The 14,472-nt window shown below is 34.2% G+C and overlaps 1 protein-coding gene across 3 annotated transcripts; it reads right to left on the bottom strand.

Annotated features, from left to right (window-relative positions):
- ARC5 (P-loop containing nucleoside triphosphate hydrolases superfamily protein) lies at positions 1-10,734 on the bottom strand. Of its 3 annotated transcripts, none has more exons than XM_011041377.1 (18): positions 10,328-10,734; positions 10,072-10,236; positions 9,859-9,981; positions 9,232-9,453; positions 8,061-8,194; positions 7,852-7,944; positions 7,587-7,650; positions 7,340-7,388; positions 6,109-6,191; positions 4,731-4,888; positions 4,564-4,624; positions 2,862-2,924; positions 2,660-2,760; positions 2,203-2,260; positions 1,574-1,915; positions 960-1,124; positions 747-854; positions 1-312 (listed from the first exon to the last, which is right to left on the bottom strand). In XM_011041377.1, exons 1-17 carry the CDS (start codon positions 10,625-10,627, stop codon positions 774-776), a joined length of 2,262 nt encoding a protein of 753 aa, XP_011039679.1. In that variant the 5' UTR covers positions 10,628-10,734; the 3' UTR covers positions 1-312; positions 747-773. The 3 variants fall into 3 exon arrangements, with proteins under 3 accessions (XP_011039679.1, XP_011039680.1, XP_011039678.1); XM_011041378.1 differs by having other exon boundaries at positions 1-304; XM_011041376.1 differs by lacking the exon at positions 1-312 and having other exon boundaries at positions 461-854.
- Positions 10,735-14,472: the final 3,738 nt, after the last annotated feature.

Below are 14,472 nucleotides of genomic sequence, written 5' to 3'. Positions count from 1 at the left end.
TTTGGAATGGAATTGGACAGTAGGTCCATTTTAGAATCACTTTCGACTACTTGTTCGTTAGAGCTTCTATCCTTCATCAAGAGATTTGGTTGATCCAGAACGAATCTACTTTTCATGGCCCACTTCAATCTGGACAAGAAAATAACTAGAGGTGCACTCACTGCCTACTTGAGCTAATACTCCAACAATTCTAATGGATAAACTCAATGCTTGATTGACTCAAAGCTGAGAGAGATTGCCATCCCCAACCCTAGGGGGCATGATCAGGTTCAAGCCACTACTGTCTCCCCTCCATTAGCACATACTATATACCTTGAAAAACAAGAAAGAAGGATTCAGGATTCATGAATTGGAAAATATTAGTTTAAGTGATAAAAAAAGGTTTTCTGTCATATCAAAGATGAAGGATGAACTTATTAGTCATCATGATATTGAAAGGTTCGAGTTAGTCATCGAAACATGGGAAAAAGAATAAAGTAAATAGGATAAATTCTCTTCTTGTCATCAATCAACAACAAAACAAAAGACCACGATACAAGATATGTTGGATCACAATACACACTAATTTGAAATCTTGAACAGAGAGTTTTGCATCATATCTTCTATGGTTATAATGAGATCACGCTCAGAACATCGTGCAGAAAAAGACTAAAGCAGTAAAGTAATGGTAATAAAACGGGTTCAGAATGAAAGGAAAAAGGGTGCAGATAGCTTGATTAGCTCATGAATCCACAACTGCTTTAAACCTTTCAAGTGTCACTCTGGTAAAGGGCTCATTCAACGGAGACGGTCTTGAGTTGATGCAAAGTAAGCTGCTCATTTATCAGCCTAAATTTCTCTTTGAGCCTCTTGATCTGCAAAAAATGTCATTTAGTTAAACAAGCAAACTAGAGAATGCCAGGATTGACAGATTTCCTACAGAAAGGATCAAAAGAAATGGAAATAAAGAAAATAAAAACCCTTTTAAGGTCCATCTCTGTTTCTAGCTTCCGTTGGCTGAAAGAGTGTCGCAAGTTGGTGATGTCAAAAACGTTATCTAAATCATCTACAAATGTTGATTCTAGGTCCTGCAGAAGAAGTGCTGGCAACTTGTCTACAACCGGCATCAAAAGAAAACAGTTGAACTGCAAAGGACACATGCAAACTGAGAAAAGCTCACACATAAAAAGCTCGTAACAAAAAAGTTGGACAAATATTCAAAGCAATTGAAAACAAAAATTCTTGATTAAAAAGGAGGAAGCAATAGTGTGTCACAAAAAAGAAAATTGATTAGCTGCTGTTGTTCCCTCCATGTCCAAGTATGTTTACGTTCAGAAAACAGAAAAAAATTATTTTTTTGAATCCACAATCAAAATATATTTTTCACTAGTGGAGTTTTTTTTTTTTTTTGTGGGAGGGAGGGTAATTTTCTAGAAGTTGATGTTCACCGTAAGTTTTGGTTCCTTCTTTTTTTCAAATTGAAAAATATCCTAACAAGACATGATCTTTGGAAAGCGGTAGGAAAAATGAGGGTGGAGCCAATCAACCACACATGGACATTTCGACCAAACTGCAAATGGAGAGGATGCCAAACCTTCAACTCAGCAGAGGCTAAGAAATACTCTCTTATGCCATGGAATATCTGTTGAACTAGACCATAAACAATTCTTTCAGATGAAGGGGCAAGTCTCCGATTCCAAAGGGTTTTGTCTAGAAGATCTGCAAGGCGTGTTTCTGTTGTCTGAACTGCAGAGCTTGAGTCAATGCCTGAAGCCAAATGACTGAGTTTGACATCAACCCTTGGTCTATTGTCATGCTTCTCATTGGCAGCTGAGACCATGGATGACTCCAGACTACCAGATATAGGATTAACTCCCATAGCAGATTGCTCCGTTCCACCAAAGGAGTCTAAGAATTGGCGTAACCCTGCCCGGTTCTATATATGGAACATAAAAAATAAGAACTGAAACCACAAATAGTCTGGATAGCACATCCACAAGTTCATGTATCTTAAGAGTGGATGGAAAGTGTTATGCCAACGTAATCATTATAGATGCCAAAGTAGTTACTTTGCAGGCTTCTGAAGGAGAACTTGCAGCCATTATTAACAATAGCACTATTATGCAAAGCATGATGCTTATCAAATTAAAGAGTCATGACAAAAGTGATAATTAGGAATCTATTGATTTCATAAGCATCCCTTGTTAATCAACTATGACTAACCTTATTGTGGAGGGACCATGTTACATAACGTGTGGTGCTTTCTAAGTCCTCCATGCATCTGCAGCAAATATTAAACAAAAACGGTAAGTTGAGTGCAAGTTACGATTTGTTTAGGAGGAATTTTGCATGAGACTGATAAACTCTGTTGAACACCAGCTATGAAGTGTCCCTTTTTGCCTAGGTAAATCATGGATTTATCCAAGTGTTGTTTTGAAAAAATCTTGTTTGTATACTATTCTCTCTTATTTGATGCAGTTTGCATGCCTATCCATAGCTATGTGATGGTGCTCCTTAGGCAGTTTGTACATTGGGAAATTTGAATTTTGATTCACTCATTTGCCTTCAGCCCTTCATGGTAGAAAAATATCTCAGAGAACTAAAACCAAAGTTAGCAGTTTTTTTTCTCCTTAAAAAATCATAAAAATAAAATAACTGGTGTAAGGAACAAGAAGAATACTTTTCACGGCATGCCCTTTCTGTAGATTCTGCGAAGTTGCTGAAGGCGGAATCAACACGCTTGAGGAATACATCATGACCACTTAGATACTCACCATCTTTCTGTTACAAACAATTTCAGGTATGAGATAAATGAATGAATAACACAACTATTCAGAAGGTCCTCGAGATATAAAGGAAAAGGACCAAAATAGAACCTGCACCTGAAGAAGATAGACCGAGATTGGAAGTAATCTCTTCAAGACGTACAAGAGCCTACAACCTAACTGTAGCAAAGGAGGATAGTCATTAGCTTTGGAGTACAAATTCAACTATACCAGGAGAAGAAGTGTCCAAATTTTGCAACATATAGCATGAAGCAAACCAAAAACAGGACTGCTACTTTCACAGTCCAAAATTTATGTTCACAAAAATCATAATGGCAAAATGACCAAATATATTGATTGAAAGTCAAGCTAGTAAATCAAATTAAAATTAATTACATGAGTGAGATTCTAAAACACTATTGCATAATCCCGTCCTGTTTATCAGTAAAAGATGAAGAGCATAAGCATCATACTGCTTACCTCTCTAAAGCTTCTGAAAAGATGGCATGATAGGAAAACAAATAAATGGCAATAAGACAAGCAACCAGAATTTTCTGAAAAGCTCAACATTCTCCCAATGATTAAGAAAATGGGACAGTTTTATCATTAAGAACATGATATAACACAAATCATTCTTTTGCAAGAAATTGTTTGGGATTTCATAATTGGAGAGATTTATCATTAAGAACATGATATAACATGAATCATTCTTTTGCAAGAAATTGATTGGTATTTCATAATTCATTAACACTCTAGTAACTTCGAAGTATATTTTCTTGTACTCCCTGTTAGAGAATAATATAAATCATATCCTAGGGTCTCACCTAAAAGCTTAAGCTGTTAGGTGAGAGCCTAGGATATGATTTATATTATTCTCTAACACACCCCCTCAAGTGAAAGCCCTTTGGGCTTGAAACTTGCACAGGCCCACGTTACCTTGTGCTTAATTTTTTATCAAATAAATGGGGATGGTGAGATTCGAACTTAAGCTTTTAGGTGAGATGGTTCTTTGATATGGTATCAGAGCCTTGATGACCAAACGGTCACGAGTTCAAATCTCATCATCCCTATTTATTTGATAAAAAATTAAGCACAAGGTAATGTGGGTCTGTGCAAGTTTCAAGCCCAAAGGGCTTTCACTTGAGGGGGTGTGTTAGAGAATAATATAAATCATATCCTAGGGCCTCACCTAACAGCTTAAGCTTTTAGGTGAGATGGTTCTTTGACACTCCCATTATAGAATTCTGCTTGAGTGGGACCATAACTCTACAATCCCTAACATATCACAACCTTTTTCCAAAATTATGAGATAATCACTGACATTATCATGAGATACATTTAGCATAAATATCTTAAATTGAAATATGTTCAATCGATTATTTGTTCCTTAAGCAACAGGGGAGGCATGCCAAGAACATGAAGGTAGAACACAAAGAGAGGCTCTAGGAATGCCAGAATTTCAGTTAAAACTTTTGTTGACAACTAGAAAGCATCAAGTGGATAAAGTTTCCCTGTTAAGAGACATGCTTCTTTAGAAGCAGGCTTTTTCTTGGACATGACCTGTAATGAAATCCTGGTGTTTTTGCTCAAAATTCACGTTGCAAGGTTTAAAGAAGATGCCGAAGCAAGTTGACAGGGAAGTTGCATTCAGGTGGTTATCTAATCTCTAGGCTGCACCTCAAAACAGATAGGATGCACTTAAAAGCAGCAAAAGAAAAGGATTTGGTATAATCCCAAAATTGGTCGTATAAATCATTTGTAACAATATATTACATGTACTGCCACCTAGAGGGGTAAACAAGAGCAAACATCAGCTCACCTGATGAAGAAAAGGTTCAAATGTATCACGAGCCTTGGCTACAGCTATTACACAAGCCGTCCTGATCCACAAAATTGTAGAGAAATGGGAGATCAGATAACTGAAAGAAAAAAATGTTTCCCATCTCAGAAAGTATTGTTAGCTGTTCAATCAAATCTCAAGGATACCTAGAGTAGTTAGTTCCATCATGGATATCTTCAACTCCACATGCATTCACAATTTCTTCACGTGTAATTTGAGGGCATTTGATTCCCCCAACAACAAAACGGAATTCAGCCATTGCACGATGATATTGTGCACCCCCATAAAGACGCATCCCTGCATTCTACATGTAAATTGCAAAAATGTCAACCTTCCATAGAGATTATTGAACTGTCCAATATTTAATATTAGTTGGTTGTGGTAATTGGCTAAAAATTTTTTTCTTTGTGCTAATACTATTCACAAGAAGAAAAATCTCCTCATATCAAGTAGACTTGACCAGTCAATATAGGCCAAACAAATATGGAATGCAACTTACACAGAGAAACAGACAAGAAAAGCTTAAGACACTCAATGACTTGAAAGAGGAGGAAAAGAAAAACATCCCAGCATTGAGCCTGGAAGTCTAGGAGCCACACGTAACACAACATTTGCAGAAGGCAACGAGAATCTTTTGAAATGAATTCACAAAAGGAGGGAAGAAGGAAAATTGCAGGAGTAAAGAATACAGAAGAAATAAAAAGAGGAAATTAAAGAAAGGCTCAAAATCATATAACAGGAATAAAGGCTCAAAATCATATAACAGGCAATCTGATCCCATTGTAGATCCACTAAAGACACTCATGGGAAAGTTCCGTAAGCAAAACACAATAAAGATGTCCTAAAAAAATGGTCCACGAGAATTGCTATAAAAGAGAGTAGTTCTTGAAGATTCAGAAACTGCATTGCACTAAATTATCCAAATCACCAAGATATGTCCATAAGATAATATGGTTTCTCTCATTCCCAAATCCAACAAAAAGTGCTAGTAGAGGACCATGTCATCTACCTTACGCAGAACTACCACTTTACCCATAAAATCAAAGAGTTTGTTCCCCAAATTAAGCACCCACCAGCAAAAATGAAAACCCTAACTTACCAAGACAATTGGCAAGAGAGAAAAACAATTATATTTAAAGTAAAGGCAAGGAGAGAAAGGAATGATTTGGAAGAAACAGCACTCAATCCCATCGACCCAAGTTTTGCCAAACCTTTGTTTTGAACAGCCATCAATGGAATCAGTGACACGTAGCCCATGATTTCCATTGTTTCACAGCGCACCACCTCACTCTCGGTATATTTAGTGGTTGAGAAACAAATGTCCATGCCCTTCCAACCAAGCACCCTCTTAAGAGTTCTCTAGGCTTACAGTCCAAAACAACCTCAATCATCTCATTGTCACACACCATTATATTCCTCTCAGTAAAGCAATGAGAATGCTTTATAATGACATTGGAAAATTATACACACCTACTACAAAGGCATAAAGAAATTGTTGACAAAAATATAACATATACAGCTTACAGGTATTAGCTTGAGTGGGAATTGAAGACCATCAGTGCCAACAAATGCCCCTCCATTACTTCTCTCATCTTGCAGTGTTTCGCCTGCAGTAAACACTACAGCACTGAGTACACTGGCATATTAAAATAGTAAGACAATAATAAAAATTGGGCCAAATTATTAAAAAAAAAAAAAAAAAAACCCTGAACTTTAGCAATTCTTAAAGCTCCTCTGAACTGAAAAACCACAAAAATTTAAGCCTTGTACTAAGAACCTATTACAGTTTGGTCCAACCACTAGTAAAATGTAAGTTTCTGTTGATTTTGACATCCTCCAATTATGGGTTATGTGGGGCCCTTTTTAAAGTTGAACGAGGTCAAAATTGACAAAATACCACATTTTTCTAACAACTGGATCACATTGCAATGACATTTTGCTTTGAGGCTTCAATTCTGGGGATTTTTTTTTTAGTTCAAGGGGACTTCAAAATAAAGTCCAGTCTTTTTACAATTTGGCCTAAAACTTAAACTAGATGGGAGTTCAAAGATAGCAAGTTCATTTCTTTGAGTGGTGACAATGTAACAAAGCAATTCTTGACCTCTACCAAAAACCAGTTGAAATGCTACATGGATGATTTCCCTTTTAAGTCCACTTAGATCCTTTCCCTTTTAAGTCCACTCATATAAAGCTTCATTTGATTCAAGGTGAGAAAATGGGGGCTGAAAAATCACAGGAGTAAATGTCATGGTACAAACATAATAGTGTATAACTTTTTTATGAGGGATGATATTTGGTGGATGAGGAAAGTTAAGAATGTAAATGAAGGATAATGATGGGACTCACAGATTAAAGACAAACAATATTGGTGGAATTCACGACATTGATAAATGAAAATGGGAGGGCCACAGTACCCTTACGATGAGGGTTTGGGACAAAATGTTGCCCATTTTTATTATTATCTATTGAATGTTTGGCTTGCAAAACTAAAGAATATGGTGAAAAAGTTTACTAGTGATTTTTTCACTGCCTTAGAGCCCTCTATCAAGCATATCCTTAAAATTTGAGTAGCGTTAAGTTACAAACGACTTTTCTCAGTTTTTGGAGAGCCTTGGATCTACTAATAAGACAGATCTACTACTGGAACCATGTGACATAATATTCAACTAATTCATTCTAGAGGAGAAGATAATAAAATAATATTTAAACAATGGTAAAGTTGTCTGTGGTGGGCAATATCAATCAAATGATTTACCAAACTTATCTGGAGGAGCAACAACTGTCCCTTTCAACAACAATGACAGCTGAACATGTAAAGATTTAGTTAGAATTCATAAATGAGTCAAAAGCATAGGAAAAAACTATTGAGAATCATCAGTAACTTGGGTGGTGGTGGAGTATCCGTGTCAATGTGATTATATATACATTGCTCGAGGTCAAGGAACCACTTAATAGGCTAGAAGAGATGTTAAATATTGACAAAGGTGAAAGTCGATAGAAACCTTGGTTATGAATAGATCATGAAATTTTCTCCCTTTCTCCTTCAATTTTACTTCATCCAAAGTGCTGCATGCTTAACAAAGAATATGGTAAAGTAACTACTGGCAAGGAAAGAAGTTAAAAGATACCCATCACAATGAAAACAGGAGGTAAACATGAAAGTACTCAAGCCCCTAACCAAGTTTATCAGAAACTGAAAAATGAAAAGGCTATAGGTTGGACCCCTATTGCCTCAAAACAACCTTTGTTATAACTTCAACAACAAACCTGAGTTCTTTGTTTATTTCATTCAGCTTTCTTGTTGCAGTGCGATACTCCTTTTCAAGAAGCGGAATGATCAATGGAACACTATCCATATACCTGACAGAAACATAAATTCTCAAATTTTAGTCATGGTAGATAGCTGGTTAGTGTGGACACATATCGTGATCAGAACTTATGCAAAAAGATAATATATATTTATCTATAAGCTATACCTCTTCTGTAGCAATTCTTCCAAAAAGGACCTTAATTTGCTAACACCTATTCTATTTCTTTCTTGCATTGATAATGGGCGGCACAGCTTTTCCTCCAAAGATGCAATGTCTTCCACCTCTCTCAAGGATATGGCCTGCATGTAGTTTGATTAACAAATTTAGCAACAGAATAATGCTGGAAAAAACAACCCTCTAACTGTATAACATAAAATAGGGGTTACAATATTACAGTAGTGTGCATCTAATATTTGCACTAAATAAAGCCTCCTTGTTTAGCTACACCACAGGAACAACAACATACATGAACTTCTTGTTAAATGACTCTAGTTTTATTGAAATTAATTCCAAAGATGCAATGTATTGGTAACTTTGTTGGCTCTAACAACTGTAATTTAAGTGCACCAGGTTCATGAGATTGTGACAACCATCAGCATCAAGTAAACATTTCATGGTGTGTTGGTTCGAGCAACATTTATTGCACAAGAACTTAACTCAGCCTTTTCAGATAACTACAGGATGCAGGAAAAGTCTGGCGAAAGGTTATTGTTGCTTAGAAATTGAAAACATAGGGCTGAAAGTTATGCAAATAAAAGAAGTTAGGTAGATTAGCCTCACACTAATAGTTCAACGAATCACTTGCATAAAAACCAAACCATCACACATAGGGGAATCACTACTTAATGGAAACATCACATTTTCACAACATATAAAGCTAATGATGCATTTTATTTATAATAAACTTCATCATACTGAAATTGATAGGCTACAACATATGTGTAGGCTTGAGTTATTCCTAATCCAAATTAGACTACGATTACTATATAGTATAATGCTCCAGTTTTAACTAGCAAATGGAAACATAACTAAGAAATCTAAATCTTCTTACTAAAAACACGCTTGATATTTCCTGAATGCATCTTTAGTAGGAAATCTACTGAAATTACAGATTTTCCCTACATATTCACCAAATTCGCAGTTAAATCCCTAGGCTGCATCACTATTCATCTATGATATAGCTGCATCTTTACAACTTAAGTTTAGAGGAACACAGAATTATGAATTTGAATCATAGATTAAATATTGATCATATAACAAGGAGCACGTTGCGGTTGTAAAAGTTCCCGATCTACTTCATTAAGCCAATATTAATTTGATGATTGGAGATTCAAACCTGCTTAAATTCATCATTGGAGCTATAAACTGAATCATGGCCACAACCAACTCTTCCAGAAGGAACTGATGTGAAGAAGGGAGAGTCACCTAATATGAAACCATCAAGTGTATGCGCTGGGGGTGAAAGGAACACTTCAACATCAGATGAGCGAGCAAACTGAGGTATTCTAGTGTCAAGCTTTGTTGAGACAACAATAGTCCTTGAGAGCTCAGGATCAATCTGTAAGCAATCAAAAAAGAATTGATGATTTACAAATAGCAGTAAAGATTTGCAAGCAATCATCCATTCCTGAGACAGACTTTGAATCACTATGAATAAAGAAAACTTAAAACTCCAATCCGGTTGTTAAGGAGAATAACAGCCAAAATATTCTTCCCGGGTATAGAGATTTATCAAAAACAAAATTTGGGAGAAGCAAACACATGTTGGCTTTCATGCTATTCAAAGATTATCCTAATATTCACCCCAGTTGCTATCTCAAGTAAGATTACTCCCACTGTCCTATGAAAAGAAGCACATAGAGTTCCTTAATGAGAAGTTTCCAAAAAGATTCTCAAATTATCCACCCTACAATGTGAATCCAACAAAAAGCTTAACACACTCGAGTGATCAAAAGAAACATACTTGCATTACAACTCTCCGAGTAGTTGCATTACTCCAGTCACTACAATCTTCAAGACACAATATAATGAATTCTTTATGCTGCATTTTTGCTCTCACAAGTGACTCCACCGCATGAGCTTGACTCTGAATAAACAAATATAACACATTAAAAATTCAGAATCAAAAATCAAAATTCACAATCACAATGCTAAATCATAAATTCCTTTTTCGGACCTGTAATGCTTGATTTTTCCGGCCCGGTGCGGGAGCAATAAGTCCAGGAGTATCTATAATAGTAAGATTCGGGCAATGCTTGTATTCCACCCTTATAATTATCTCCTTAGCTGAAAATTGAAACGACTCCTTCTCTAACCTCATGTTTTCAGACTCGATGTATGCCTGGAGAATATGATTCCATCCTCAATCAAAACGAAGATTCGAGAGAGAAAAAACTTTTGCGGCGAACAATTAAATCAAAGTTAAAGCAAACCTGAATTTCATGGAGGGATTTCTCCTGAGCAAAGGAGGGGTCATCATCAGAGACAAGACGGCAAGTAGGGACCTCACATTCAGGATCATATTTCATATGGAGAGTAATGGGGCGACGAGTCTTGGTGCCGCCGCCGACATGGTTGAATTGAAAGCCCATTAGACCTTCCACCAGTGCACTCTTTCCATCTGTTTGGTAGCCCACCACTAACACAGCCGGTGCGTCGAATGGAGTCTTCAGTTCCTGTGCTAACCCATGTAGCTCATTATAAGCTTCATACAGCCTCCATTGCTCCTCCATTTCTAGTTTTCTCCAAACTAAACTAAAGAGTTTACCTGGATCACCGACTCTTGCTGTTTCTTATCCACTTGAAGTCGGGGTTGTGGGTTTTTGTTAACAGTGTCTTCACTGTTCTGTAGCATTGAGTTAATTATAAGTTAGTCCCTGTATTGTTTCAAAGAGAATAAATCAGTCCATTTTGTATGACGAATAATTAAATAGTCCATGTAGGTTTAAATTATTCTTAATTTGATGTGTTTTTGCGGTGCCGCAGAAATTCGATTTTTTTTTGTTCAAATTAATTTTATTTTTTTGTGTATTTTGATTGTTTTAATATATTTATATTAAAAATAAATTTAAAAGAATATTATTATCATATATTTTTAAATAATTTTTTGAAAGAAATAACTGCTATTAAAATAATAAATACTAAATGTATTCTTAAAAAAAAATTGATGATATCATCGTGCATTTATCTTTGATTTTTCGAAGAACAATTGTCGAGTAGATTTTTCATAGTGAAGATGTCAGCCCATAAAGAGGCCCAATAATAATTTCTCCAACAATTTGGACCCGGACTGAGCAGTTTAGTCTTCGCTTTGGACTACTTGTCTTTGCTTCAACGTTGGTAGATTGACTCGACAAAGCCATTTCTAGACAAGTTGCCTTGTAATTTCTTACTTCCTTTATTATTATTATTTTTTTAAGAGCGGAATTAATTGGATGTACAGATAATTCTTCTTCGAATTGAGTTCTTGTGTTTCTTTTTAATAATTGAGTTCATTTTTTAATTAAAACTCAAGCGACACCTGATTTAATGTATTAAAATAGTTATTTTTTAAATAATGATATTTCAACTTTAAAATGAAATAAAATAATATTACTTTTATCCTTTTTGAATCTTTCTAGATTGAGTTGTCTAACCCTTAGCCTAAGTCTTGGAATGGATAAGTCTTGTATACATGGTTAAGCATTCTTATATTCAGTTTTGACACGTTAAAACTTAAGTCTTTTTTCCAATTGGACGACCTTATACAGACCATTGACATGTAGATCTAACATTATATTCATCAAGAGATTTCGGGAGAAAAAGAAAAGGGTAATTTATGTACTTTTTTAGATATCATTTAATTGATGTCCCGGGAAGAGACATAAACAATAAAAACCAAAAAGATAAATATATATATATATATAATTGTGTTTAGCAAGCAAAATAATGATATATAAAATAAAATGATTATGTTTGTATCTGATTTGATTATAATGGATAAGATAAAATAAGATATAAAAAAATATATATTACTTTTATTGTTAAACTTACATATTTAAAAATAATAATTCAATATTTTTGGTTCTTTTAGTCTTTATTGAATGTTAGAATTAATAATACTATAATGATATTAATTATAAGAGGAGGACTGGCTTTACAAGTTGACTTGGAGTTAGTCCAAAAAAAATGATTAACTTAACTTTATTCCAGTTAATAATCTAGGCTACACCATGATAAAATTCAAATCAAAAACTTGTTAACTTTTTTGAAGAATAAATTATTTTTTTGTAAAGTTAGTTGAGTTGGTTCTCTCAACCCATGACTTAAATATTGTCTCGGTTCGACTCTCTAATCGAGTTTTAAAATTATGATAATAATTATTGTTATCCATATATTGATTTATTTCAACTCGTATTGACCCTCCCAACCCGTGACTTGAGTCTTACCCAGTTGACCTTCGAGTCGGATTTTAAAACTATGTTAATAATAATTTTTATTTTTACAATGATATGGGTCAAAGCAAGTTGACTCTCTTGATTTATAGCCTACGTTTTGCCCTAGGTTAACCCACGAATTAATTTTTAAAAATATAATAATTATTATTTTTATTTTATGCCGGTTAAAGTTGACCCTTCTGAAACGTAACTGGAGCTTTACCCCCTGGCAACCCTCAAATCGGGTTTTAAAACTATGATGATAATTATTTTTGTATTCATATTGACCTAAGTTAATGGTCAACCCAACTTGACCTTTAAATCAGGTTATAAAATTATAGTAATAATTAATTTTATTTTTATAATAATTTGGATTAACTCAACCCATGACTCGAGTTTTGACCAATGGCCCGAACTTTGTTCCATATCAACCCTTGAGTCAGGTATTAAAATTATAGGTCAATCCAACCACTTGAGCTTTGTTTTAAATCGACTCCCGAGTTGGATTTTAAAATTATAATCATAATCATAATTATTTTTATTTTTACTTGTCTTGATTAGACAATTTTTAAATTGAGAGTTTTTTATAAATATATTTTATTAATACAAAAATAATAAATATCATCCTTAAATACCTATTCCCTTTATATCTCTTATTTTAAAAATACAAAAATTCACTTTAAAATAATCTAACAAAATATATTTATATCTTCTTTTTTTTTTAAAGCTATATTAATTTTCTTACAAGAAGCATGGAGGAACGGTGGGATTGATGATCTGCCTCCATTCCAAAGGATCCGCAACACAGCTGGTAGTTTTTTCCTGCTCACGCCCAGCCAGCCCACCAGCAGTTGACATTTCAATTATCCGTTCGATAAAATGTGCATCTTCATTTAAATTCAACATTTTGCCCCGTGATCTCCACCACTGTTTGCCTAATTACCAGCTAATTTGTCCTTGATTCTACCAGCCCACCGCGCACTATTGCTGATCTTATGCTAGTAATATTGTATTCACCCACCCAGGCCACCCAGGAGGACCAGGACTCCTGGTCAGAGTCAACTACACCGTGGCTCAGGAACCAGCAGACCAGTCAAAATAAAGAAGCGTAAACATGGGGTTTGCTGTTGTCGTGTTCTTCAGTTCTCTCCAGTAAGTCTCCCCTGGACTGGGTTGCCAGGGCATGCAATGTAATGATAGTCTAGAAGGTCGGTCCACCCAATAAAAGCTGTGAAGTTTCTGTGCTAAGAACTCCTTGTGTGGAATCAGTGGACACGTTTTCAAAGGAGACAATAAAGTTCTTTTCACTCGGATCCATGCCCTAGCAAATATAAATGGACCGCCACCAATAATTGTTTTGCCATTAATCTTTTTTTTTATTATCATGCATATCAAGTCATTTTTTTTTATTATCATGCATGTTAAGATATCAAAACTAATTTATATATATTTCAACTGATTTTATGGTTTTAAAAATAATAATTATATAAGTTTTTATTATAAAACTTAAATTAATAACCTCTAAAAAACAAATTTATAACATAATAGTTAAATTACATTCCTCAATATTACTATTAATCTTTATTATAAAAAAAATATTGTAGAAATAATATAATTAAAAAAAATATTGTTTTATTGTTGTTTTAAAAATAATAATTATATAAATTTTTATTGTAAAACTCAAATTAATAACCTCTAAAAAACAAATTTATAACATAATAGTTAAATTACATTCTTCAATATTACTATTAATATTTATTATAAAAAAATACTGTAGATATGATATAATTAAAAAAATAATATAATTATAAAAATTATTGTTTTATTGTTATTGATATTATAATAATGACAAGTCTATAATTTTTGGGTTTTTTTTGGTTTTTTATACTTGATATTTTTATTATTTTACTATTTTAAAAATTAATTTAAAATCTTATATGTTTTTATTAATGCATATGAATTTCATTATATTTTATTATATATACATATCAAATTTTGATTCGTGATTATATTTTTTACTCACAAAAAACATGTTAATAACCTTAATCTCAACCAAAGTTATGGATTCATGATCTACCCCCTCAAGTCCTTTGGATCTCATGCTAACAATAAAAGCAAACACCATGGTCTTAATGGCGGTGGTCCACCTTCATATTGGTGAA

The sequence above is a fragment of the Populus euphratica genome, unplaced genomic scaffold (assembly GCF_000495115.2).
Source record: "Populus euphratica unplaced genomic scaffold, PopEup_1.0 scaffold51.1, whole genome shotgun sequence".
NCBI classification, from domain to species: domain Eukaryota; kingdom Viridiplantae; phylum Streptophyta; class Magnoliopsida; order Malpighiales; family Salicaceae; genus Populus; species Populus euphratica.
The sequence above is the reverse complement of the archived record's forward strand: the minus strand, read 5'-3'. Positions and strand labels throughout refer to the sequence as shown.